Source organism: Salvelinus sp. IW2-2015, linkage group LG25, assembly GCF_002910315.2.
Source record: "Salvelinus sp. IW2-2015 linkage group LG25, ASM291031v2, whole genome shotgun sequence".
NCBI classification, from domain to species: domain Eukaryota; kingdom Metazoa; phylum Chordata; class Actinopteri; order Salmoniformes; family Salmonidae; genus Salvelinus; species Salvelinus sp. IW2-2015.
The window spans coordinates 10,025,505-10,049,339 of NC_036865.1; the positions used below are offsets into that span (position 1 = coordinate 10,025,505).

Sequence of the window (23,835 nt, forward strand, 5' to 3'; positions counted from 1 at the left end):
CAAATAATACTCTGGATAACCAATTCTGTAAATATCAAAGTTCAGTGTTAGGTTTGCTAGTTYAAGTAACGTTACTAGAAAACGAGTTAGTTAGCTAGCTATTTACATTTATTTGGCTAAGTGGCTAAGCTAACGTTAGCGAGCTAGCGCCGACAATCTAGTTCACTTATAGTAAACTCTGGCAAACAAGTGGCTACATTCAAAACACTGCCAACATAGTCTAACAAAAATATACCTACAYCAACTTTTATAATGAAGACAACTTTTCTTCAGCTACGTTCTGTTATTTTTCAGAAGCTAAAACAAACTTTTTCCACAAAGTCAAAGCAGAATTCATAGGTTTATGATGTAGCCTAGATGTAATCCCACCTCACCTTTTTCTCCAGCAGATGTGGCCAATCCTTTTGGTTCAGGGGGTMTACTCCCTTATATCTATATATTTCGTATTGAAGTTGCAAAATGTTGTGTATATTTTCCAAAAATTCTGTTTTACTTCGGCCCAGCTCTCCTTGCTATGTTTCAGGCTCCGACTATGTCATTTGATCAAGCGCACATACCCAGTCCTGCGCGAGACGAGATAATTCCAGACCAAAACCTTCCAATCACTGCAGCGAGTGCTCAACCATTTGAGGGGGAGCGGGTCGCGGTGGGAGTATTTCTATGGATAATTCAAGTATGTCCCAATTACTTCTAACGCCCCCTGGCGTAAATGGACAGATCTACCGTATTCGTATTTCTCTGACATCAAATTAGGCACATGCATGCAGTAGTCTACTCGCAAATAGAACAGTCTGGAGAGTAAGAGACATATGTCGGAGAAGAAGGGTGGCGTGGAAGAGGGAGGAGGCAATGGGCTGGAGAGGTATTAGAAGCTGGAGAAGTAAAGAGAGGGTGAAAAAGGAGAACAAGGTGGAAAGGGTGAGTGAGGAGATGAGGGATTCAAGAACATGGATAAAGGAGATTAAGAACTAAAGGGTGGAAAGGATAGTGATGAGGAGGATAGGAGATGAAGAATAAGGGTGATGAGGTGGAACAATAAATCAAGGTGYAAGACATTCCCGCTGTGAAATAAAATGTTTATTGACAAATTTCAAAGATTCAACCTGTCCTAGAGATCTAGAGATACCAGCAGCCTTTCAACATTGACTCCCGTAATACAGGCAAACGTGTGGTTGTAAAACCAAAAATTGTGATTGGTAGTCTTTACTGAACAATATACAGGACATTAAGATCATGGTATTCAATACACAGCATGCATAAATTAAGGCCATCCCTCTAACACAGTCCATTCAGGAAGATCTCGATAGAGAGGAAATCAAGCCCATTTCCTTCCCAAGATTGATACACACACGCACAGATTCATCTCATTCAATTATATATACTATGTCACAGTAGACTACTGTTCAAATCTAAAATCTTCAAGGTATATCCTTTCTCCATGTAATTCTGTTCTGATAGCAGTCAGATGCAGTTCACTAAAAGCAATGCATAAAACATTTTCCTATTTTGATGCATAGTTTGTGTTATCGCAGGCCAGGCATGGKGATACATTTGAAATATGGGGTTTTACACTCCAAATACATCAATGTTCCACATAAAAATACCTTGTTTATAAAGACGATAGGGTTCTAAGTACAAATGCAGCAAGAGATGAAGCAAGGTCATGTGCTATTGATAATATACAACAGAAAAATGACAACAATCCWATTCCTCCAACACAGTCCAGCCCCAAAAAATAAAATCATACAACTACTCAAAGATCAAGGCCATATTTCAGTTAGTGCTTCAAAAACAAATTAATGTTTAAATAAGTAAATAAATTATCAGATTTAAGTGGTTGTTATCTCATTCCAAGTATGTCTATTTTAAGAAAAATACTACTCTAGAAAAATACTTTCCCCCATCAACACAGAACATGGAAGAAAAAGCAATCCCTTTTACACACTGGATATAAATATATAATCTTGCAGCCTTACAAGTGTTTAATATACAGCAATACAGAAATAACGTGTGAACCAAAATCAGAAAGACCACTCAGCAAACAAAACTGACATTAAAAGGGATCGTCTTAATTCAGTGTCATAGCAAAGTAACATGTGTGTCATGTAGATTGTTTAGGGAGAACTAGCCAGGAGGGATGGAAGAATTGAGAGTGAAGAGAATGATGAGGATACTTATGTCTCTCTATACAGAGGGCAGAGATGCACCAGAGAGACCTCTTACCTAAATGGAATGAATGACTGACAGCAGAGAGAAATTATGGTCATATTTGGGAATGGACTGTGAAATTATATAAAACTGTAATATATGTGATACACTATTGTTTTATAGTGTTATTGCCAATGTTGACTACAGAAGTGAGCATTGGAACCACATACAGTACCAGTCAAAAGTTTGGACACACCTACTCATTCAAGGGTTTTTCTTTATTTTTACTATTTTCTAAATTGCAGAATTAAGCAATATGGCACGAGGGTGTGTGGTATACAGTCTGATATACCACGGATGTCAGCCAATCAGCATTCAGGGCTGATTGTAATCATGTAGTAACCAAAAAAGTGTTAAACAAATCWAAATATATTTTATATTTGAGATTCTTCAAAGTAGCTACCCTTTGCCTTGATGACAACTTTGCACACTCTTGGCATTATCTCAACCAGCTTCARGAGGTAGTCACCTGGAATGCATTTCAATTAACAGGTGTGCCTTGTTAAAAGTTKATTTGTGGAATTTCTTTCCTTCTTAATGCGTTTGAGCCAATCAGTTCTGTTGTGACAAGGTAGGGGTGGTATACAGAAGATAGCCCTATTTGGTAAAATACCAAGTCCATATTATAGCAAGAACAGCTCAAATAAGCAAAGAGAAACGACAGTCCATCATTACTTTAAGAAATTAAGCTCAGTCAATCCGGAAAATTTCAAGAACTTTCTTCAAGTGCAATCGCAAAAACCATCAAGCGGTATGAGGAAACTGGATCTCACAAGGACCCCAACGGGAAAGGAAGACCCAGAGTTACCTCTGCTGCAGAGGATAAGTTCATTAGAGTTACCAGCCTCAGAAATTGCAGCCCAAATAATGCTTCACTGAGGTCAAGTAACAGACACATCTCAACATCAACTGTTCAGAGGAGACTGGGCCAAGAAACACGAGCAATGGACATTAGACCGGTGGAAATCTGTCCTTTGGTCTGATGAGTCCAAATTTGAGATTTTTGGTTCCAACCGCCGTGTTTTTGGGAGACACAGAGTAGGTGAATGGATCTCCGCATGTGTGATTCCCACCGTGAAGCATGGAGGAGGAGGTGTGATGGTGTAGCGGTGGTTTGCTGGTGACACTGTCTGTTATTTATTTAGAATTAAAGGCACACTTAACCAGCATGGCTACCACAGCATTCTGCAGCGATACACCATCCCATCTGGTTTGCGCTTAGTGGGACTATCATTTTGTTTTTCTTTAGGACAATGACCCAAAACACACCTCCAGGCTGTGTAAGGGCTATTTGACCAAGAAGGAGAGTGATGGAGTGCTGCATCTGATGACCTGGCCCCCACAATCACCCAACCTCAACCCAATTGAGATGGTTTGGGATGAGTTGGACCGCAGAGTTAAGGAAAAGCAGCCAACAAGTGCTCCGCATATGTGGAAACTCCTTCAAGACTGTTGGATGAGCATTCCTCATGAAGTTGGTTGATATAACGCCAAGAGTGTGCAAAGCTGTCATCAAGGCAAAGGGTGGCTACTTTGAAGAATCTAAATTCTAAAATATATTTTGATTTGTTTAACACTTTTTTGGTTACTACATGATTCCAACTGTGTTATTTCATAGTTGTGATGTCTTCACTATTATTCTACAATGTAGAAAATAGTAAAAATAAAGAAAAACCCTTGAATGAGTAGGTGTGTCCAAACTTTTCACTGGTACTGTATATTGACAGTTTGGGCTGATGACAAGGTCCTTCAGATACCAGGTAACACAAAATAGTATTGCCTAAAAATGGCCTTAATGGGATGCACAGCCATTTTATCATCATGTTGACATCAACTTTCAGTTCTACACATCTTGATTAAGCATTATGTCCTCTTCCTCTTGGCAAAATTCACAATATAGATTATGTATCTGATTATGGAGGAAGTGTCAATACAGTACATGGCTGACACATGGGGTCTGTAAAAAATATTGACATTGAGCTGTTGCGTATGATCAGTGRACAGGGGTGACAAATGGCTTTGTAGTGTTTGCTGGGGTGGGGACCACGGGAACATACAGTGAGTGTACTATGTATAAATAGTGACTAGCGTGTGAGGCATACCAAGTAGCCAGCATGGTTTCAACACTCTGTTGCACTCTAGTGGTTGGAAACTATATAACTAGTTTCAACATGCTGAACTTTCAAAAAAACGAGTCGCTTAAACAACTATTTAGCAACAATTCAAGTCTTCCTTCATTTCCCTCAATGGTACCATGTAAGGTTTATTCTGAACTGTCACTGACTATGCTTTCCTTACTCGTTGATCTACATACATACGCATATCAAAAGTACTTAGTCTAGTGTTCTCAGAGTTATGTCAAATCACAATAAACCTTGCTACTCTAGTGGCACAAATACATACAGTAACTAATACTGATGTTGCCTCAGTAGACATGCACTGACAATCATGTACAAACTCTTGCATGCATACATACACAAACACAGAAAATACACAGGTGTATAAAATAAACTCAAAGTAAAGCATCTGTACACAAGCACAAGGTCACAACTGACCTTTAAGGTGTGTGCTAGTGAGAGCGAAATTATTGTGAATGGCTGTTTTTGGCCTTGACAGATATTTCCTATAAATTCTTGTTTAATTGTAGCGCTTCATACAGAGATGCATAGACATTTGCTGTGTAAAATGTATTTGTAAGACCCCAAGCCAGTGCTTGCCTCTCTTACATGCTGTAAAAAGATCCAGGGTACTTCCTTGATTTCCACGTTTATGAGACACATTCCAAAAATCCTAACTTCCCTACCCCATAAATATAAGTTTCCTCATCTTCTACCTGTATCCCTAAAGTTGTATGTTACTACTGTATCATAATGTAACATATTGCCATCTTTGTATTGTTTTTTGACTGGATATCAAATGAATCCAGGATGAAAAAGTTTGAGTGAAGTACTTCATATAATACTATGAACCTCTCTGTATGATGCAGCTGTCAACAAAAGGCAATATAACTTTTTTGCTTTATCAGCAATATAAACATCCATGGATGTTATGCTTTCATTTTATTCTATGTAAATAAATAATATAACTGTCAAAGTTGCAATAAATATCACTTACTAAACTATAATGTATAATAGCTCTGTGAAATCCAACAGTATTAGTAGGCCTAAATGTGTCATGATATACTGTATCAGTTCACAGTGTGAGGCATTATCATGTTGAATCTAGTGTATACAATCCTACAACGATCTTACCACATCACTGCAAGCTATTTGTGGTTCGCTATTTGGGGTTTTACATTCAAAACAAAGCACACAGTGTTGCTGTGAAATAAGGCATCTTATTTACTGAAGAACCCTGCTACTCCACTCAGTCTGCATGTGTCTGTCGGCCGTAGCTCCAACCTCCCTGGATTGAGGCCCTCTAGGAACTCAGTGGAATAGCAAAGGGTTTACATCAGAATTCTCTGATATAAAATATACATTAGAATTCATTTGTCAGTGAAATTAATAAATACAAACCTAACTAATATTTTGTCACGACTGACGGTCAATCTTGTCGCTATCATCTTCAGCTTGTGTTTTTCATCATTTACACTGGGATCAATGCCCCCTCTACAGGGCTCATTGCCAAGGCTTGGGCATAGATACGTAAGTACCTGCCCACCACCCCATAAGGCTGCAGATGGAGCATTTACACGTTGATGGCGTGAGCGTGCTTCTTGCACAGGGGCTTGTCCTTCTTGGAGTAGAAGGGCTGGCCCTCCAGGTTCACATGGCACACCTGTGGGAGACAAACAGAATTATGAATCTCACAAATCAGCKATTTTTGGTACATTCCCAGAGATCTTAGTTATAACAGTTTTATACATCAGGAACATGTACAGCTGTGTAGTCATTCTTACCGCACAGACAAAGCAGGTATCGTGCCAGGTATGACCCAGTGCTTCAATGAACTTGTCTCCAGCTTCTACTGGGAAGTCACAGCCATGGCATTTGGTGCTGAAGAGTGAAATGTAATCTGAAAAAGAGAGGATAGACTGAAAACACTAGCAAATGGTAGCAAAGTTACACGCATAAAAAACGTGTCTTTATGTGTATAATTCAAATGTAGTTCAGTTGCAGAAGCTGTTTTTCACAGAGTACATTATGGCAAAAATGTCAGCAGAAGCTGGTTTGGGCTCTAAAGGAAACATTTAACACTTGTGGCTTCTCATTATGTGCCATTCCATTTACGTAAAGTACCTTTCTCGCAGTAAGGCTCCCCGTCCTCCATGTGGAATAGGCTGTTTCCAAAGGCCTTGCCACAGGCAGCACACACAAAGCAGGTGGTGTGCCATGTCTGCCGCAGAGCATGCATCACCTCCTGCACAGGGACAAAGGGTTATTGTCTGGGTGCATTTGTGGGTATATGCTGCATAGGCTAAACAAAGCGCTTTTGTGTGTGTCGTACATATCTGTGTGTTTGTGTCTGACATCTCACCCCCATGATCTTGGTGTTGCAGRGTGCACAGGTGGGGGCAAAGAACTCTCCGTAGCAGTTCTCACAGTACACTGCGTTCTGCTCCTCCACAAAGCTGCAGTCTGCCAGCGATGTGTGGCAGTAGTGACAGTTGAACTCTTCTGGGTGCCAGGAGCGACCCAAGGCCACCAGGAAGGGTCCCCTGTAACGACAGATAGCGAATGAGGACAAAGGTGGTGAATACGACCATTTCTGAAGCCAAACACTGTGTTTCTGTTTGAGTGGCTGTGTTTCCACTGACGGTGTATCGTTGTTGTTACCGGATCATGTTGTTGCAAGCGCCACAGAGGGGTGCTCTGCTGCTGTTGGCAGCAAAGCGCTCCGCCCTTTGGGCTACGCCCCGGGCAATGGGAGGGAAYGGGGCAGGGGCGGGGTTGTAGGGGGCGGGGCTGGGATTATAGGCAGGGCTTGGGGCAGAGGGAGGGGCGTGGGCGGAGCCAGGGTTTGGGATGTAGGCCGGTGCTGGTGGGGCACTCTGAGGTAGAGCAGGCACTTTCATGCTGGTGCTGGTGCTCTTGCTGGGGTCAAACTTGTTGGCAAAAGAGTTGTCCGTGATCCAGGGTGGCCTGCTGGAGGGGGGTTCAGGGGCTGGAGCTATGACCCAAAGAGACACCCGGTTAGGTCAACACTATCCATACTTACCATATTATTAACACAAACAAACGGCCACACAGCGCCACCTGCTGTAACTACCTGGCACAATGCAGGCTGTGCTGACCACCTTGGGTGGAGGAGGGCCCACAGGGATCTGGATGGAGCTTTGCTGCATGGGAGGAGGCTGCTGCATGGGATGTCGCTGCATAGGCGGGGCCTGGTGCATGGGGGGSKCCTGGTACATGGGTGGTCCCTGCTGCATTGGAGGCCCTTGGTACATGGGAGGTCCCTGCTGCATAGCAGGCCCCTGGTACATGGAAGGTCCCTGCTGCATGGGAGGTCCCTTCTGCATACAAAGCCCCTGGTACATGGATTGCCCCTGGTACATGGGAGGGGCTTTTTGCATGGGGGGAGCCTGGCCATATAGGCTGCAGAAGGATAAACAAGAAGCTGAGTGACATCATCACCACCTAGATTCAAACATATCTCTATCAGTCGTATTACTTCAGAAGCTTTCTGAACTGTCATTGATATATTATATAAACTATCTAAATTGGGAAACTGTACTACAAGTACCAGTTACTCATAAGGATACTGTTAAAGGGATACTTCAGGATCTTGGCAATGAGGCCCTGTATTTACTTCCCCAGAGTCAGATGAACTCATGGATACCATCTGCATYTAGTTTGAAAGAAGTTGCTAACTAGCGCRAGCCCAATTGCTTACTAGCATTGGCTCGAAGTCATTGCGCTAGTTAGCATTGGTTCGCAAAACTACCTCTAACTTCCTTCATACTGGATGCAGAGACATAAAAATCATATCCACGGGTTTATCTGACCCTGCCAAAATCCCGACATATCCCTTTAACATGAATATGACTCAAAATAAAACCTAGTATGCTGAACAGCCACCTCTCCTTCCTGACTGTGTCCACATATGTTTTGGGTCTTACCTGGATCTCCTCCACTTCCCCAGACACGTTTAACGTAAAGGTTAGTGGAAGTTTAATATAGCAGAGACCCACAGAGAGAGAGAGAAAGAAAGACAGCCTGGTATCAGAGAGACAGTGTTAGAACAGAGAGCCTCGGTTATAGCAGTGAGAGAGATTCACAGAGCCGCCAACCGATTTCATTTGAGAGGAGAGAGAAACAGGTTGATACATTTGTAAGAAAGGGGAAGGTTAAAACGCAGGTTAAATGAACACTGTCAAAGCATGATTATCATCCTTAGAGTTAAAAAATAGAGGGAGGGGAATAAGTGTGTGTTATTTCAAAGGTGAAGTTGACAATAAGGGAAGGAAGCACACTATCCAGATGTTCTATGAGCAGTGCCATGTGMATAAGGTTCCCCACAYAAGTACCTGGAGACTGAGGCAGACTGTTGCAGACTGTAGCTATAACGCAACAGAAAYGGGTCTGGGGTCAAACACAGTTTTTTGGATTAAGGCCAAGTACACCTATACCTGCAAGATGCAAGACGTTTATTACCGATAATGGCATCCAGTTTTTAAATATTTAATTTGCAGATTATTCCATCTAACTATCCTCCAGTTTACTCTAAGATGGGGTGTAAATCAAGAATCATCCGATTTCTCACAAATTGTAACATTATCAGATCGCACCTGTTTCATACTAACTGCTAGTTTGACCACATAGTCAACTGTGTAGCTTTTGAAGAGGGCAGCACCCAATCAGCAGTCCCTTTGAGGTATAGGTGAACTTGGTTTCATAGTAATACCTTTGTGCGAGCACACATTCACACAAAGAAAAAATGTATGTCCTAGAGAGACAAATGAAACAGGTTCTGAAAATCCAAGATCCTAACACTGCCAAACCAAATGAAATTGATACACAGCTCTGCTCCTATATACCATATTTGTATTCATCACCATCAATCAAGGAAACCATATATGATACTGCACACACACATACGCTTACACGCACAAAACCACTCATATTCTACACTCTGCACACAACCACCACAACTGGCTCCATTGCAAAGGCCAACACYCCTTGCAACATTAGTTAACACATCCAATCTACATTAAAGAGAAATCAATGACATCATTATCAGGAATCTTTAAGGTGAGCCAGAGGACCCACTTCTCACAAACACACTAACATGCAGGCGAGATAAATTCACTTCAAACCAGTGGTGTAAAGTACTTGTGTAAAAATACTTTCAAGTTTCATGCCCTGATCTGTTTCACCTGTTCCTGTTATTGTCTCCACCCCCTCCAGGTGTCACTTATTTTCCCCAGTGTATTTATCCCTGTGTTTCCTGTCTCTATGTGCCAGTTCATCTTGTATGTTTCCAAGTCAACCAGTGTTTTTTCCATTCTCCTGCTTTTTGCATTCTCCTTTTTCTAGCCCCCCCTGGTTTTGACCCGTGCCTGTTTCTGGACTTTGTACCCGCCTGCATGACCATTCTGCCTCCTGTGTCTGCATTTGGGTCTCACCTTGTGCCTTGATAAAAATACTACTTAAGTTGTTTTTTGGGGTATCTGTACTTTACTATTTTTATTTTTGACAACTTACTTTTACTTCACTACATTCCTAAAGAAAATAATGTACTTTTTACTCCATACATTTTCCTTGACACCAAAAAGTACTTGTTACATTTAAAATGCTGAGCAGGACAGAAAAATGGTCCTATTCATGCACTTATCAAGAGCTATCTGTAGATATAGGACTCGATATAGGACTCGTTCTACTGTGGATACAGATAATTTTGTACCCGTTTCCTCCAGCATCTTCACAAGGACCTTTGCTGTTGTTCTGGGAATGATTTGCACTTATCGCACCAAAGTACGTTCATCTCTAGGAGACAGAATGCGTCTCCTTCCTGAGCGGAATGACAGCTGTGTGGTCCCATGGTGTTTCTACTTGCGTACTATTGTTTGTACAGATGAACGTGGTACCTTCGGGCGTTTGGAAATTGCTCCCAWGGATGAACCAGACTTGTGGAGGTCTACAATTGTCTTTCTGAGGTCTTGGCTGATTTCTTTTGATTTTCCCATGATGTCAAGCAAAGAGGCCCTGAGTTTGAAGGTAGGCCTTGAAAAACATCCACAGGTACACCTCCAATTGACTCAAATGATGTCAATTAGCCTATCAGAAGCTTCTAAAGCCATGACATKATTTCCTGGAATTTTCCAAGCTGTTTAAAGGCACAGTCAACTTAGTGTATGTAAACTTCTGACCCATTGGAATTGTGATACAGTGAATTATAAGCTAAATAATATGTCTGTAAACAATTGTTGGAAAAATTACTTGTGTCATGCACAAAGTAGATGTTCTAACCGACTTGCCAAAACTATAGTTTGTTAACAAGACATTTGTGGAGTGGTTGAAAAATGAGTTTTAATGACTCCAACCTAAGTGTATGTAAACTTCCGACTTAAACTGTAACTATGATGAACTTATCCTCTGCAGCAGAGGTAACTCTGGGTCTTTCTTTCCTGTGGTGGTGCTTATGAGAGCCAGTTTCATCATAGCACTTGATGGTTTTTGCAACTGTGCTTGAAAAAACATTCAAAGTTCTTGAAATTTTCCACATTGAGTGACCTTTATGTCTTAAAGTAATGATGGACTGTCATTTCGCTTTGCTTATTTGAGCTGTTCTTGACATAATATGGACTTGGTCTTCTACTAAATAGGGCAATCTTCTTTATACCACCCCTACCCAACTGATTGGCTCAAACGTATTAAGCAGGAAAGAAATTCCACAAATTAACTTTAACAAGGCACACCTGTTAATTGAAATGCATTCCAGGTGACTACCTCATGAAGCGGGTTGAGAGAATGCCAAGAGTGTGCAAAMCTGTCATCAAGGCAAAGGGTGGCTACTTTGAAGAATCTCAAATAACATTTATTTTGATTTGTTTAACACTTTTTTGGTTACTACATGATTCCATGTGTTATTTCGTAGTTTTCATGTCTTCACTATTATTCTACAATGTAGAAAATAGTAAAAATAAAGAAAAACCCTTGAATGAGTAGGTGTGTCCAAACTTTTGACTGGTACTGTATGTTCAATTGCCTGTCAACATTCTATTTGTCCAATGTCAATACGTATGGCCTTTCTTGGTCCCCTAGACAGGACACAAAAAGTTTTAAACATTAGAAATCCTACTGACAAACTACCATTCGTCTGCTGTGAAGGCCAAAACATGGTTATCTGTGAGGGTCCAAAGAATGTGTATAAACATGGCTCTGAATGGTCCAAAAACCAAATCCAGAAGTCCAAGAAAGTAATCTGGGACACCCCCCAATGATGGTTCAAGGGAGTGATCTTGGGTATTTCACCAAGATGCAATATCTGTCCCATGTAATTATGTCCAAAATAAGTTATATGCTAACGCTAGCAAGCTGTTGCATATAGACTGATTTGCAGTTGATAGTTTGAGCATCTAGATATCATATATTGGGGACTACCCAAATAAAGTGTGACCAAAATAAATCTTCACTTTCATTCTTGTAACACTTTTTTACACCCTGTATACTCTTACATCCACTATTTCAGCCTAAGAAAATAAAACTCTCCGAAGTCCAACTCAATCCATATTCCTCACAAACCTCTTCTCTGCCACCCATAAAATAGCAACTATGTACTAGCTTCTGCACCTCCTATCTCAACCAAATCCACACAGCCCGCCAGACACGTTGGTCTATTCGATACTGGGAGGGTGCCATCTATCCCCTGACTGACATWAAAAGGTAGAAACTGGGACAGGGMGAGTGATTGAGTGACTGTACCTAGACGGTGTAGTCAGAGCAGACGAGATATGGGAGGATGCGTGCATCAGGTGGTAGTTTCCCCCAGAAGGTACTGCAGGGAAAGGAGCAGGAGAGGTGGGTCGTGCTTTGGGGGAACTAGGAAAGGGAATTATGGGAATTCTTTGTGTGACATAATGACTGTAATCACTTTGTGAATTCTCTCTAGATTTGACAGTACTGTCTACTTGCTATGGGGGGGGGGGTATGGCAGTGATGACCAACCACAGAAGAAACAGCTTGCACAGGCCCAGGGCATATCTGTTGTGTTAAGGCTGGTCAAATAAAAAAACAGGATTAGGATGGATGGTTATGATGATGAGGGCGTTACGGGTTAAAGGATGATGGGTTTTGCAGACTCGCTCTGTATGACTACAGTACTCCACTGCATTGAGGCTCTCTGTTCTCACACTGCTCACAGACATGGGAGGTCAGGTCTCCCCAGTGTCTCTCTCCTCACAGGTTCCACACAGTCCAGGTGATCACAACATCAGACTGTTTGACTTACCTTGGACACTGAATATGGACACTCTCCCTTGTGAATGTACTAAACCCAAAGCCCTAGCCACTTACACACATACTGCTCATGAAACCTTTTACCGGTTTAGCTGGAACATGAAAACAAAAACACACATTTCAATCTATGTTCAATCAATCACGAAACAGATGACAAAGGGGAAAACATCAGAACAAAACAGTCCCCCTCAACGAAGGTACACACACAAATATAGCTACACACCAAATAAAAGGAAGAGCACCCAGTTGGCGGAGGACAATAAAACCACAACAGGCAAAAATGTTCAACCCACACAGAATTACCTCTCAGGGGTGGGTTCAGGGGCTACGGGGGCGGGCTCTGGAGACCGGTAAGCAGCAGTAGGCGAAGCTGCCTGATTGGGCGAAGCAGCGCTAGCAGGGAGAGCGACATGTGTGGGGCTGGTGGAAACTGGAGCATGCTCAACAGAGCTACTGCATAAGAGGTTAAATTGCATTGAGAGAAAACCATCAGCAGTCTGGGGCCGAAACCCATATGTAGGGCTGTGTGTATATGAACTAGAGGGTTAATGTCAGCACAAATACACCTGTAAGGTTATATGGCCTCAATCACATGCAAAACCAAAAGCCTTGATATTGCTCAGCCCAAAGCAAGGATGTCCATCAAGGAACAAATGGAGAAAGAGTAGAAAATGAAATCAATGACAATTATTCACAAGTCTTATCTTTCAATATCAGGATTTAGTGCCAGAGGTGAGGAAAAAACCCTCTGCAGAAAAAAAAACTCACAATCTGCTCATAATAAGATAAAAACGGACATTTGAACTATCGATTTTGGGTGAGTCACTGGAGAAAGCACAGAGACTGGCAGGGGTGAGTGGGGTGATACCTGGTTGTATTTCACTCTTAATGGAAAGCTGCCTAGCTGCTACTGCAGGAATCGATTGAGCATAATGGGGAATGATTAAATAACTGCGTCAAGACAAACGCTTCATCAACCATGTCCAGGGCAAGAGGGCACCACCTGACTATATGCTTGATATACACAGTCCTTAKGTAATTAACACAGTGCATTACATATTGATTTGGAACTGTATAGTGTATCATACTAATATAATATAATCAGAGACAATATAAGATGTTGGGAGAGTTTCAGCCATAAACTCTGCTGGGGAAAAGGATTAAACAGAGTATATACCAACAACAGCAAAAAGGAGAGAAAAATGAACACACTCAGTGAGCATGGCATAATCAATGAGTGTACGCTACAGAACATTTGTGAATTTACTTTTAAACATGAGTGAAAACGAACAGTGGAGGCTCCCCAGATCTTCACATTTAAACACAGCTGACTTTGACATGAGGCCAAAACATTGAGTGAATGACTGCGGGAGAAGTTGGGTTTGAGGACTGGAGAGAACGGAACGAATGCAATGCCCAGGGGGAGCTGCCCAGGCTGGTGCAGGCTGGGGGACAGAGAGGGTGGCAGGCATCTAGCAGCAACAGGCCTGYTGGTGGTAGACCGATGGCTGACCCCTACTCACTTTCAGCACCCTGACCTCCTCTCCTGGACATCAATCTGACCAGGAAACAGTGGTCTCAGGCGGTCTTTTAACCCTTCATCACTTTCTGTGGTGAACTTTGGAGGTTAGCAGTGCTCCTAGGTTGTGGTGATAATGGGTCTGTCTATGGTGTGTCTCACAGCTAGATGTGTGGAGCGAGGAGTGGAGTGTTGGTGTGTCGGCAAGGGAGGTGGGAGGATCAGCACAGATAGACAGGTGGTAGATGCTCTCAGTTTGAGTGACAGTTAACAGAGGAAGTGCATTTGAGGCTGGGTACAAGGACAGGACAGGCCAGTCACACAGATACAAAAGCCACTATCTTCAATTACTTCCGAATCCAACCAATGAAACCTATTACTAGGATAAACTATTTTAATCTAGAACACCCGATTTTAATTATTAGCTGGTTGATAAGCTGAATCAGGTTTGTTACAACAGGAGTTGGATTGAAAACCTACAGGAGGGGAGCTCTCTAGCTACTGGGTTGAAGAGCCCTGCTCTAGAGAGACCTCAACAAAGTAACTTTTAGCGGATGGGAGTGTAGGAAACCCCTCTCAATTGTGTTTCAACTGGCCATCCTTGGGTATAAGTTACATTAACTCATCTGGCATAGGTACAGACATCTAACTTCAATACTACTGGATCTCTATTTGAACGCAGACAGCCATGTACACAGACACAGACACACAGACTTGCCTCACAACAAGGGGTTTACATAAATGGGCATTCTGTGCAGGTCATTAGGTACACACAGAGGACACTGGCCTTCAAAATACATTTACCCTCTTCGTGCAGGATTAATAGATTGCATTGGCTGAATTGCTGGGATGTATTTCCAGATGTTTCCGAGGGAATGACTGTTTCAAATTAGGGGCAGATTAAGGATAGTGTGCTTTGAAGGCTGAAGTCAAAATCTGGTGCCTCAGATTAACAACACAAGGGGAACTAGATAGAAGTAGAAAGAGGCCACACCTGACTGAGATGTTCAAAATAGAAGATTGCATACATGCACCACTCTTTCATCTGRCAATGATCTATAAACAGTTTGGAATTTTAAATACTTGACCTGTAAACTAAATGACGCCATTTAATTTCTCACTGTGGAAGGGAAAAACTTGAGGACACTAACGTGATAGTTTTAAAGAGTAGCAAATGTATAGCGCCCCCCACTGGTAACATCTGCTTGGCACAACTGTCAACATAGGGAAATTGTGATCTCTCCCACTAAAGCAGCTGGGTTAGTAAGGCAGCTCCATGGGCAGGCAACCTGACACCTCGCCTACCATTTCACGCTGCTCCTCATTCTCTGGGAGAGAGAGACCACTCCGCAGTAGGCTGGCAAACACTGGCGTGTGTTTGCATAATACTGGTGAGGTGGGCAGGCAAGTGCAAGGGCAGGGGAGTCTTTAGCAAGGGGGAGAGAGAGACTGGTGCATGCTCTTACAGGCAATTAGGAGGATGAGAATTGAGATTACAGATAGTCAAGGCAGGGGCAACGGGTCTAGTACTAGGTGGTTTAGAGACAACAGGTATGTAATTTTACCATGTTCAGCTGTCTACTGTACATCAAAGCAGTAGTGAGCTTTAACCATGGAGGTTAGGATTCGTGGGAGGGGGTTGAGGGAGGGGGATGGATGGGTTACTGGAGAGCTGTCGTAGATGAGGAAGACACTGACAGACAGGCGATACAGGCAAGACTAAGACAAGGAAACACAATGATTCAGACACACAACATGAAGACAGACACAAACACATAGCTGTCCACAGGTACCCCTCACCTTCTGTGCCCTTTACCTGATTCTCAAACGGGACGTACAGTAGGTCTACATTAACTCTACCTTCTTGATTGCCAAAACTGTCATTAGACCCATGAATTAAACCTACAACATAACTTCTTATCGCCTACTGCCACAAGCTCCTCTATAATATTGAGACAACCAGTTGGGTCCTTGAGGCTTTTGAAAACATTATAATTTTCAAAAATAATCATTAAGAAAATAGGAAGTCACATGAGCCCTAGGTCCCTAAAATGAGCCCTAGGTCCCTAAAATGAGCCCTAGGTCCCAAGAAGTCACAAACTGCAAAAACACAAATCCTGCTGGGAACTGAGCACACACACCAAATTACTTTCCACTAATTTGGAGTTGAGGTTGGGATGAGATAGCTATGGAGTGATGTGCCGAAATTTGATGCGAAGCAATGACGCCGGTCCTGATGTTTTGGAATGTCTGGTGTGTCAATTCTAGAATCTGTGATGAAAAAAAAAAAAAGAGGGAGTGAGGGATAGGAGGAGCAGAATACTGAATGGAACTGAAGTGGAGAATGAGATCTTGTATGTGGGGCGGAGACTGAGGCCTGAGTATGATAGAGGAGGAAGAGGAGGCGTGATGAAGGGCAAGAGGGGTCAGCCACCCAGAGGCACTCCAGTGCAAACACACTGTCTACCCAGCATGCATTGCATGCAGGTGGAAATATCTCTCAGGGGAGGTGAAGAAGAAGGGGGAGGGGGAATGATGCCAAGGAGCATGTCCAGTCAGGGAAGAGGCAGTTAGCAGAGATTTCCAACAGTTACAAACGGCCAGTAATAATCCACTCATCAGCCCACAGCAGAGCTAAGTAACACCAGTTCCCCTATGTTACAACCAGACAAGCAGAGTTACATTTCAAAGGGCTTTCAACACCTTCAAACATCGCCTCGCCGACTCTCACTACTCACATTTTTGACTTCCTGTTCGCCTTTCTTATGCAGGAGGACGGAACGAAACCCAACAGGGTGTTGTCTGACGGCTGTGCTTCAATCCTGATATGATAGTCCCTAACTTCAGCCACATCTCCCCTCCTTATAGTAGCAGCTACAGAGACTCTTGCCTCATGGACAGACCATTGATGTAATACTGCTTCTACGTAATATCAAGAGGATCAACAATTGCTAACAATTGATGGCATGATTATACTAGAGCTAATGATGGTTGAGTTCAGTACAATAATTACACAGAAATGGCCCAACAGACTAAATGGCATGTGTGGAGAAGAACAAAGCCCTGTTTTCTAAAGGTGTACCAATGAAGCACGTCAGTTCATCCTCTGCGAGTCATATGCTAATTAGCTTGGTTTATTTTGACAGTGTTTCTAAAGAACTTTTCGGGATAACATTGTACAATCGCTTTGAGATTGTATTTGTAATAGATATCTTACAAAACACTTGACATGATGCAATATACAGTAGGTTGGTATTATGTATGGAAAAGGTATTCCAAAGCCTCCTGCTTTATATCAAATCTCTCCGTTTCTTTGTAGGTCAAGTTGTTTATAGAACAGCTCGAATGCCAAAGTAATTGAAACACAAATGAGAGGACAGAGGAGCACAAGGCCTTTATAAGGAGCTTCAGTGAAAAAAATCCTTTACCAACTTGCTTAAATAGTGAATAGCCCTGCCCTTGGTAGCTGAAAAGAAAACAGCTATTCAAGCCTTTTCAATTACCAATGATGAAATTGAAAGATACTGTCAAAAAAAATGGATGAACTTCTCTCCTTGAAGTCGAAAGCAAACTCATGGTCAATATGGAATCCAATCATTTTCCTTCTGATTGAAGTCATACTCGTAATCACGTGGCCATCTGGCCATGAGKCAGATAGGAACCTATCCTTTTCATATTTTTAAAGATCAGTGCATTCATTTACTTTATGCCATTCATCCTCTCTGTGAAATTCTCAAATTCCTCACTTTCTCATAGGCTGCAAGGGTTTGCTGCTCTCCACACATTCCAATGAGTCAGAGCCCGGGGATAGGGAAACAAACACGCCATGTTTCATCTGTGAGTGATTCATCTTGAGATTCAATACGACATTTCCTGATATGGGGGAATTGTTTATCCTTAACTGCACCCTGAGATCTCGTTTAAGTTCTATTTAATGGTTCCTTGTGGTGAAATGGTTCCTGTGAAAGTTTTAAAAAACAACTGAAGTTTGTGATGACTCATATGTATAATTGTTTGTCTCTAAGAGGGTGTTAGGTTGCTTTAAAAGGTAGGCAACTATTTCCTCCATAACTTCCATTTAAAGCCTGTAAAAACTGCTACATCAAAACATAATCTCTTCTCTTTTCAGAGTAACAATCTGATATGAAAGCAACTAAAGGAAAATGTTTAATTTAGTGGTATTGTTTTTATTCATACTTATCACAATGTCAAACTCAAATAGTGATAATTTACAGTTGAAAGACAATACAACTTTCTTATACAGCTGCAATTACTTTAGAAAGCTAGCATCAACTTAAATAGCCAAAATAAGGGGAGAATATGACATTGGGCTAAAACCTTCATTACAACATGTGATCAACAAGTATTGAACAACCCTCTTTCCACTAACTCACATTCCAGTATCTTTAGCCTGACCTTCTCCTCACTCACAGTCCAACTGTTTTACCTGCTCTGCATTTCTCTGGTTGCTACAGTTACGTTCGGTCTGACACATATTTTAAACCAGGGCTTTTTCTGGCAGGTTAAGGATTTGAGCAGACAGGCCATTGTGCCAATTTTTCAATTTGGCAAAACGTGGACCTTTAAATTCTGTGTCAAACTTTTCCCTGTGGCATGAGGAAAGAGAGAAAGGAAAATGGGGGGAAGAGAGAGAAAGGAAGAAAAGGGGGGGGGGGGGTGAGAGACAGGTTAGGGACTGTGGCCTCCACTCCCCTGCCTGAGTCCTGTGAGGGTCAGAGTGCACTGGGGGCTCCCACATCCTCAACAAACACAAATCAACACAACCCCACTGGGTGGATCTATGATGTCCTGCACCATACTGTATCAGGGAATAAGCCCAGGCTTGAGAAATCCCTCATGAAGAAACAAAAAGTGATATTTCTGCTCTGTGTGTGTGGCAGCAACACGTTCCGTGGCATTTCAGCTGGAGGAGTCTAACAGACTGCTCATCATGAGGGCTATCCGTAATCCATGTGAGGGGCACTGCAGCGTCGATACACCTCATACTATTCTCACGGTTGGCTCAGCAGGACATGACTCACACTCTAACCTTCAAGTTCACCACAGAGAGTGGTGTGGAGCTGGGCCCTGTGGTAGGGCTGAGTGACTCAGTGACCTTTGACCACTAGCTAACAGCAGAAACTCTGCTCTGGGCTCATCTGGGGCAATAACCAACTACAGCCTTTTTGCTAGGCCACCGGTCGCTGCTGCTAGCTGCCTACCTTGATTTCCTCAGATGTTCCACGTCTGGGTCTTGCACTAAAGGGAGAGGGAGAGAGAGAGAGAGAAGAACCATCAGTAACTGAGTGTTTGGCAGGATAAGAGGGGTAGACTAAACTAAATTAAACAAGAATAGAATAGAAATAGAAAAGCAGCACTACTCACTGAACTCCGTTCCCGTGATGTGGGCGAGGAGGCGGAAGGACTTGGACTGCACCTGGGAGGAGCTGCGGGCCCAGTCATTCAACTCCATGTCCCTGTCTGCATTCTTGATCACAGCCTGATAAACTGGGGAGGCACTGTCTACCTGAGCGTCTTTTACTGGGAGCGAACTGGAACCACAGAGAGAGAACTGGCTCGTCACACTGGCACTAATTCATGCCCACCATAGCCTGACAGCAATCAGGGCGAATAGGAAATGTGGGGTGTAATTCGGATTCTGATCCCAGTGTTAAAAACTGCAGTCTGGTGGTGATTTTTTTAATTATTGGGGTATGTCTGAGTGTATACATATAAAGTACTATAACTAACCTTTGTAGCCTACTTAGATGACTAAGGAGCATTTAGGAGAATTGGGAGAGGATCTATTTCAAAGGCTCCCTCTTCACTTTTAATTTGAGATGTAAAAAACAGGCTCGGTCTTGCATAAGGGGAGCTGCAAGAGAGGAGCTAAAAACTGGACATTAAAAAGCAGCAAACCTGTGATAAAATGGTAAAAAGCTGTCTAATAGTTTCCTATTTGCAMAAGCTTGCACGCAAAGCACTATGGCTACATAACGGACCCTGTGGCATCTTTTCTCTACAGCATATTTCAGAAATCTAATTTCATACAATAAAAACACACATACTGTACCTCTAGCAGGAGGAAAGAGCTCAGAACATTCAGTTTAGTGTCATTATTAACTAGTATAGTTCCTGGTATATGGCATAGCTAGTGCTGGTCAGTTGCACATTACTGATTGGGAGGGTCAGAGTATTGAGGCCAGCACTTAATGTGTTCATCCTCCATTAATTTCCTTTTTATATCCATATAAATCATGCAGTTCTTTTGTAATACAAGAGATTACTGACCTGTGATAACGTCGCAGCTGACAATGAAACCTATTTTACAGAGAGCCTTGAAACATAAATAATCCCTGTGTAGCCAGCAGGGCAGTGGACTCCGTCTAAGAAACGGTTTGCTATACCAAGACAAAAATATTAWTTTTTTTTAAATGCCAAAAGAACAAAATTATGATTCTGTGACCTGTTGAGCAATATCGGTTTGCAACACACTCTGCTTTTCTAAAAACAAAATGTTTTGTTTGCCATGAAAACGTCTAATCCATGGCTGTTTTCCATGCATTTCAATCACAATACAATTTCAGCACAATTTTCCAACGGAATGAAAAATTGTWTGTTAGTAATCAGTCATTGATAAAGACCCACAATCCCTGAATATCAAAACACCATACTTATAGTGATGTCCTCGACAAACAGCTGCTCTGCAATCGACTCCCATCAAACTATGACGTCATCATTGCATTACGGTGCAGAGGCAACATCCGGCAATTCTAGACATCATTCCATCAACCCACAAACTACACCAATTGGTGGCATGTAGAAAATTGCCATGGGTAACAAAATCTCCATTCAGAGTGAGGATGTAGTGGGTTAGCAGTGAGGGGAACGGACGTAAGGAGGGAGGAGACAGCACACAGGCTGTGCTTCGTAGGTTGTCACAGAGCGGTCTACTTACGCCAAGGGGGAGCCGGCTGGGACTTCCTCTCTGTTCGGCAGGGAAGGGGTGGGGCGGGGCGAGGTGGGGCAATGGATGGATGGATGGAGAGGGGTGGGGGGGGAAGCAGCATGTCATGGTGGGTGGGATCGACAGTGGAGTGATGGGGTTGGTTGTGGAGGAACCAAGGAAGTGAGAGAGGGAGGATTAGACATGAATTCCATAGGGGATGTCAGAGTGAGACCCTTAGTTTTCCTCAAAGTCACTCGATATTAATGGGGGGAATGTAAGGAGAAAGGAGATGAGAAAAAGGAAGGGGGGGGGGGGGAGAGATCAGGTTAGGGATGTGGCCTCCACTGCCCTGCCTTGAGTCTTGTGAGGGTCAGATGCACTGGGGGCTCCTCACATCCTCAATCCAAACACAAATCAACGCAAGCCCCACTGGGGGATTATGATTTCTGCACCTAATTCCGTATAGGGAATATAGCCGCAGGCCTCCTGAGAAATCCTCTCAATTGAAGAACAGAATAAGTGGTATTTCTGCTTCTGCTGGTGTCGTGGAGCAACAGTTACGTTCCGTGGCAGTTTCTATGCTGGAGGAGTCTAACAGATCTTGCTCATTCATGAGGGCTATCCAGGTATCGTATCCTGTGAGGGGTCCACTGCAGGTCGATACATCCCTCCTCATACTATTCTCACGGTTTGGCTCAGCAGGACATGACTCACATCTTTAAACTCTTCACAGTTCACGCACAGAGAGTGTGTGGAGCTGGGCCCTGTGGTAGGGCTGAGGTGAATCCAGTGACCTTTGTACCACTATTGCTAACAGCAGAAAACTCTGCTTGTGGCTCATTCTGGGGCATAACCAACTACACGCCTTTTTGCTTGAGGCTCTCCCTCAGGTTTGCGGCTGCTAGCTGCCTTACCTTGATTTCTCTCAGATGTAATCCCACGTCTGGGTCTTGCACTAAAGGAGAGGGAGAGAGAGAGAGAGAGAAGACCATCAGCGAACTGAGTGTTTGGCAGATAAGAGGGGTAGACTAAACTAAATTAACAAGAATAGATAAGAAATAGAAAAGCAGCACTACTCACTGAACTCCGTTCCCGTGATGTGGGCGAGGAGCGGAAGGACTTGGACTGCACCTGGAGGAGCTGCCGGGCCCAGTCATTCAACTCCTGTCCCCTTCTGCATTCTTGATCAACAGCTGATAAACTGGAGAGGCACTGTCTTCTACCCTGAGCGTCTTTTACTGGGAGCGAACTGGAACCACAGAGAGAGAACTGGCTGCGTCACTAGCTGACCATAATTCATGCCCACACTAGCCTGACAGAATCAGGGCGATAAGGAAATGTGGGGTGTAATTCGGATTCTGATCCCAGTGTTAAAAACTGCGCAGTCTGGTGGTGATTTTTTTAATTATTGGGGTATGTCTGAGTGTATACATATAAGTACTATAAACTAACCTTTGAGCCTACTTAGATGACTAAGGAGCATTTAGGAGAATTGGGAGAGAGATCTATTTCAAAGGCTCCCTCTTCACTTTTAATTTGAGATGTAAAAACAGGCTCGGTCTTCCATAAGGGGAGCTGCAGAGAGGAGCTAAAAACTGGACATTAAAAAGCAGCAAACCTGTGATAAAATGGTAAAAAGCTGTCTAATAGTTTCCTATTTGCAGAAGCTTGCACGCAAAGCACTATGGTACATACGGACCTCTGTGGCATCTTTTCTCTACAGCTATATTCAGGAAATCTATTCTAACAATAAATAAACACACATATCTGTACCTCTAGCAGGAGGAAAGAGCTCAGACATTTCAGTTTAGTGTCATTTTAACTAGTATAGTCCTGGTAGTATGGCATAGCTAGTGATGGTCAGTTGCACATTATGATTGGGAGGGTCAGAGTATTGAGGCCAGCACTTAATGTGTTTCATCCTCATTAATTTCCTTTTTATATCCATATAAATCATGCAGTTCTTTTGTAATACAGAGATTACTGACCTGTGATAACGTCGCGGCTGACAGATGAAACCTATTTTACAGAGAGGCCTTGAACATAAATAATCCTGTGTAGCCAGCAGGGCAGTGGACTCCGTCTAAGAAACGGTTTGCTATACCAAGGACAAAAATATTAATTTTTTTTAAATGCCAAAAGAACAAAATTATGATTCTGTGACCTGTTGAGCAATATCGGTTTGCAACACACTCTGCTTTTCTAAAAACAAAATGTTTTGGTTTTGCCATGAAAACGTCTAAATCCATGGCTGTTTTCCCATGCATTTCAATCACAATACAATTTCAGCACAATTTTCCAACGGAATGAAAAATTGTTTGTTAGTAATCAGTCATTGATAAGACCCCACATCCCTGAATATCAAAACACCATACTTATAGTTGATGTCCTCAGACAACAGCTGCTCTGCAATCGACTCCCATCAAACTATGACGTCATCATTGCATTACGGTCAGAGGCAACATCCGGCAATTCTAGACATCATTCATCAACCCACAAACATACAACCAATTGGTGGCATGTAGAAAATTGCCATGGGTAACAAAATCTCCATTCAGGTGAGGATGTAGTGGGTTAGCAGTGAGGGGAACGGACGTAAGGAGGGAGGAGACAGCACACAGGCTGTGCTTCGTAGGTTGTCAGAGCGGTCTACTTTACGCCAAGGGGGAGCCGGCTGGGACTTCCTCTCTGTTCGGGCAGGGAAGGGGTGGGGGCGGGGCGAGGTGGGGCAATGGATGGGATGGAATGGAGAGGGT

At 42.8% G+C, this 23,835-nt stretch overlaps 1 protein-coding gene across 1 annotated transcript in view; it reads right to left on the minus strand.

Annotated features, from left to right (window-relative positions):
- Positions 1–1,059: 1,059 nt before the first annotated feature.
- Positions 1,060–23,835, minus strand: part of LOC111951700 (LIM domain-binding protein 3) — a 67,682-nt gene continuing 44,906 nt past the window's right edge. The window contains exons 6-17 of the mRNA XM_070434823.1: positions 21,089–21,118; positions 19,516–19,682; positions 19,353–19,389; positions 18,635–18,737; positions 15,718–15,849; positions 12,915–13,153; positions 7,420–7,748; positions 6,987–7,320; positions 6,688–6,868; positions 6,450–6,570; positions 6,110–6,225; positions 1,060–5,988 (exon numbers count right to left, since the gene is read on the minus strand). Of these exons, the coding sequence (XP_070290924.1) occupies positions 5,899–5,988; positions 6,110–6,225; positions 6,450–6,570; positions 6,688–6,868; positions 6,987–7,320; positions 7,420–7,748; positions 12,915–13,153; positions 15,718–15,849; positions 18,635–18,737; positions 19,353–19,389; positions 19,516–19,682; positions 21,089–21,118 (1,879 nt within the window). The 3' untranslated portion in view covers positions 1,060–5,898. The remainder of the gene's footprint in view (positions 5,989–6,109; positions 6,226–6,449; positions 6,571–6,687; positions 6,869–6,986; positions 7,321–7,419; positions 7,749–12,914; positions 13,154–15,717; positions 15,850–18,634; positions 18,738–19,352; positions 19,390–19,515; positions 19,683–21,088; positions 21,119–23,835) is intronic.